General features: G+C 43.7%; 1 protein-coding gene across 1 annotated transcript; it reads left to right on the top strand.

The window, feature by feature from the left end:
• The first annotated feature begins 2,310 nt into the window (after positions 1-2,310).
• On the top strand, positions 2,311-3,273 carry LOC133253743 (mapk-regulated corepressor-interacting protein 1-like). The gene has a single exon (XM_061427345.1). It carries the CDS (start codon positions 2,403-2,405, stop codon positions 2,694-2,696), a length of 294 nt encoding a protein of 97 aa, XP_061283329.1. The 5' UTR covers positions 2,311-2,402; the 3' UTR covers positions 2,697-3,273.
• The last annotated feature ends 1,490 nt before the right edge of the window (positions 3,274-4,763 follow it).

The following is a 4,763-nucleotide window of genomic DNA, read 5'->3' as shown; positions in this document are numbered from 1 at the left end:
TTCTCTTCTCTACTTAACTCTGTGAATCTCTCTGGGTGTTCTGGGCTGTGGAGAACACTTAGGGAACTGATTACTGGCTAGATTGCTCCTTCCCCTTTTGACGCCCCCTCTTCTCCTGGCCACCTCTATCTCCCTCCTCCCTCTTCTCTACTCTATGTAACTCTATGAATCTCTCTGGGTGTCCCTCATTGTGGAGAATTGTTTCACCATTAACCTAGATGTTTTATCATCTGTGCTGTATGGATAGAGAAGTCTTGAGTCTACTATAAGAGAAGGACTAAAAGCCAGAAGCATGAGGCTTAACTCCAGAACTTGAGAACATCAGAGAACTCCTGATTCCAGGGGACATTAATAGAAAAGAGCTCACCCAAAAGACTCCATACCCACACTAAAACCAAGCTCTATCCAGGAGGCAACAATTTCCAGTGCAAGACATACCACACTAATTCTCCAGCAAAGCAGGAACAGACCCCTGAGCATTAAAAGACAGGCTGCCCAAAGCCATGCCAAACCCATAGACACCTCAAAACTCACTATTGGACACTTCATTGCACTCCAGAGAGAAGAGATCCAGCTCCACCAATCAGAACACAGACGGCAAACTCCCCCAACCAGGAAACCTTGACAAGCCTCTAGGATTGAGAAGATGCAAGAAATGTTTAACAAGGACCTGGAAGAAATAAAGAACCTGGAAGAAATAAAGAAGAGTCAATCAATAATGAGTAATGCAATAACTGAGATCAAAAGCACTCTGGAAGGAATCAACAGTAGAATAACTGAGGTAGAAGAGAGGATAAGTGAGGTGGAAGATAGAATGGTGAAAATAAATGAAACAGAGAAGAAAAAAGAATGAAAAGAAATGAGGGCAATCTCAGAGACCTCTGGGACAATGTTAAACACCCAAACATTCGAATCTTCAGTGTCCCAGAAGAATAAGACAAAAAGAAAGGGCATGAGAAAATACTTGAGGAGATAATAGTTGAAAACTTCCCTAAAATGGGCAAGGAAATAGCCACCCAAGTCCAAGAAACCCAGAGAGTCCCACACAGGATAAACCCAAGGCAAAACACCCCAAGACACATATTAATCAAACTAACAAAGATCAAACACAAAGAACAAATATTAAAAGCAGCAAGGGAAAAGCAACAAATAACATACAAGGGGATCCCTATAATGATAACAGCTGATCTCTCATTAGAAACTCTTCAGGCCAGAAGGGAATGGCAGGACATACTTAGAGTGATGGAAGAGAAAAACCTACAACCCAATTACTATACCCAGCAAGGATCTCATTCAAATATGAAGGAGAAATCAAAAGCTTTACAGACAAGCAAAAGCTGAGAGAATTCAGCACCACGAAACTAGCTCTTCAACAAATGCTAAAGGATCTTCCCTAGACAGGAAACACAAAAAAGGCTTATAAAATTGAACCAAAAACAACAAAGTAAATGGCAATGGGACCATACTTATCAATGATTATATTAAATGTAAATGCGTTGAATGCCCCAACCAAAAGACAAAGATTGGCTGAATGGATACCAAAACAAGACCCCTATATATGCTGTCTACAAGAGAGCAGTCTCAAACCAAGGAACACATGCAGACTGAAAGTGAAGGGCTAGAAAAGGATATTTCATGCAAATGGAGACCAAAAAAAAAAAAAAAGCAGGAGTAGCAATACTCATATCAGATAAAACAGACTTTCAAACAAAGACTGAAAAGAAACAATGAAGGACACTACATAATGATCAAAGGATCAATCCAAGAAGAGAATATGACAATTATAAATATATATGTGCCCAACATAGGAGCACCTCAGTATATAAGGCAAATGCTAACAAGTATGAAAGGGGAAATTACCAGTAACACAATAACAGTAGGAGACTTTAATACCTCACTTACACCTTTGGATAGATCAACAAAACAGACAAGCAGCAAAGAAAGACAAGCTTTAAATGATACAATGGACCTGTTAGACCTATTTAATCTCTATAGGACATTCACCCCAAAACAATGAATTTCACCTTTTTCTCAAGTGCACACAGAACATTCTCTGGGATAGATCACATCCTGGGCCATAAATCTAGCCTTGGTAAATTCAAAGAAATTAAAATCCTTTCAAGAATCTTTTCTGATCACAATGTGGTAAGATTAGATGTCAACTACAGGGGGAAAAAAAAAGCTATTAAATACAAAAATATAGAAGCTGAAAAACACACTTCTGAAAAAGAAACAGATCGTGAAAGAAATCAAAAAGGAAATCAAAGTATGCATAGAAACAAATGAAAATGAAAAACCGGACTTCCGGCCGGGCCCCTGGCAGCGGCGGCGGCGGCGGCGGCTGAGAGGGCGAGAGGCCGAGGGGATCCAGCAGTGGAGTGTGAGGACCAGACGCCCCAGCGATGACCAGTTCCCCCGTCTTCAGAGTCATCTACAACGGCAAGAGGAACAGTAGCCCCCGCTCTCCCCCCAACAGCAGCGAGATCTTCACCCCGGCCCAGGAGGAGAATGTGCGCTTCATTTATGAAGCCTGGCAGGGTGTGGAGCGGGACCTGCGGAGCCAGATGTCGGGCAGCGAGCGGGACCGGGTGGAGGAGTACGTGGAGAAGGTCCCTAACCCTAGCCTGAAGACCTTCAAGCCCATCGACCTGAGCGACCTGAAGCGCCGGAACACGCAGGACGCCAAGAAGTCCTAAGGCGCGCCAGTGCCCCTCCCTTGGCCTCCGGGAGATCTGGGTGCAGCCTGCCGCTGGCCGCCTCCTCTCCTGTGGGCTCAGCTCCTGGGAGGGGGAGGGGGCCTTGCTCCCAGTGGGCCGAAAATCCCGGGACCAGGACAGGCATGATTGATGGCCAAGGCCTGCCCCTCCTCCCTGAGCCTCTCCTTTCCTCTCGGGGGATCTCAGGTTACCCCCGTCCCTAGGAGGGCCTCGGCCCTGCCAGCCCGTGCCCACCCCGGGCCTGGCTGGACCTTGGAGCTGCTGGTCCTGCCTACCCCCAGGGCCTCGACCCTGATTCTTGTCGCCTTCTCCTGCCCCCACCCCAAACCCCTGGGCACTTCCAGGATCAGGAGGGAGATGAGGGGCCTTTGTTATCTCCTGTGCTGTGAGACTGGGCTGGTTTTGTCCTGAAGTGGCCAGGAGCCAGGACAGGGTGGTCCCAGCCACACCCAGCATGGGTCCCTCACCGACCCCTGCTGCATCTGTGCCCGGGGCACAGGGACCGTCTGACCCCCCACCCCACTGTCCAGCCTGGCCCTTTCTTTCCTTGTCAGCTTTAGGATGACACCAGCTCTCCGGGCCTGGCACACTGCTGGGTGCCCCCTCCACGGGTTCTAGGCAGCCAGGTCTGGCTCGCCCTTAGGAAGGGGCGTGGGGCTGGCCTGAGCTGACGAGGCTACCCAGTGGGTCCTGCTCTGTGTGGTGAGTTGGGAGGGTCTTCAGGGCCATTTTTTTTCTTCCTGTGCCCTCCAGATTCAAGTGTCTGACTGGAACCTGAGGACCAGTAAATAAAGGTGGGGTGGCATTGGCTTGGCAAAAAAAAAAAAAAAAGAGAAAGAAAAAAAACAAAAACAAAAACAAAAAAACAAAAAAAACTAGAAAATGAAAAACCAACAACCCAAAACCTATGGGATTCAGTAAAAGCAGTGCTAAGAGGAAGGTTCATAGCAATACAAGCTTACCTCAAGAAACAAGAGAGAAATCAAACAAACAACCTAACTTTACACCTAAAGAAACTAGAAAAAAAAAGAAATGAAGAACCCCAAAGTTAGTAGAAGAAAAGAAATCATAAAAATCAGAGTAGAAATAAATGAAAAAGAAACAAAGGAGACTGTAGCAAAAATCAACAAAACTACAAGCTGGTTCTTTGAGAAGATAAATAAAATAGACAAACCATTAGCCAGACTCATCAAGGAAAAAAGGGAGAAGAATCAAATCAACAAAATTAGAAATGAAAATGGAGAAATCACAACAGACAACACAGAAATACAAAGGATCATAAGAGACTACTATCAGCAACTATATGCCAATAAAACGGACAACTTGGAAGAAATGGATAAATTCTTAGAAAACTATAATCTTCCAAAATTGAACCAGGAGGAAATAGAAAATCTTAACAGATCCATCACAAGCGTGGAAATCAAAACTGTAATAAAAAATCTTCCAACAAACAAAAGCCCAGGACCATAAGGCTTCACAGCTGAATTCTACCAGAAATTTAGAGAAGAGCTAACACCCATCCTACTCAAACTCTTCCAGAAAATTACAGAGGAAGGTAAACTGCAAAAGTAATTCTATGAGGCCACCATCATGCTAATACTAAAACCAGACAAAGATGCCACAAAAAAAGAAAATTACAGGTGAATATCACTGATAAATATAGATGAAAAATCCTCAACAAAATTCTAACAAACAGAATCCAGCAGCATATTAAAAAAATCATGCATCATGACCAAGTGGGTTTTATCCCAGGGATGCAAGGATTCTTCAGTATTCACAAATCAATCAATGTGATATACCACATTAACAAATTGAAATATAAAAACCATATGATTATCTTAATAGATGCAGAGAAAGCCTTTGACAAAATTCAACATCCGCTTATGATTAAAAAAAAAAAAAAACCTCTCCATAAAACAGGCATAGAAGGAACATACCTCAACATAATAAAAGCCATATATGATACACCCACAGCAAACATTATTCTCAATGGTGAAAAATTGAAAGCATTTCCCCTAAAGTCAGGAACAAGATAAAGGTGCTCAC

Source organism: Bos javanicus, chromosome 9 (assembly GCF_032452875.1).
Source record: "Bos javanicus breed banteng chromosome 9, ARS-OSU_banteng_1.0, whole genome shotgun sequence".
Lineage (NCBI taxonomy): Eukaryota > Metazoa > Chordata > Mammalia > Artiodactyla > Bovidae > Bos > Bos javanicus.
The sequence above is the reverse complement of the archived record's forward strand: the minus strand, read 5'-3'. Positions and strand labels throughout refer to the sequence as shown.

What these genes read in the sequence shown, in the direction of transcription:
- LOC133253743 (XM_061427345.1), top strand. Translation starts at nt 2,403, where the DNA reads ATGACCAGTTCCCCCGTCTTCAGAGTCATCTACAACGGCAAGAGGAAC.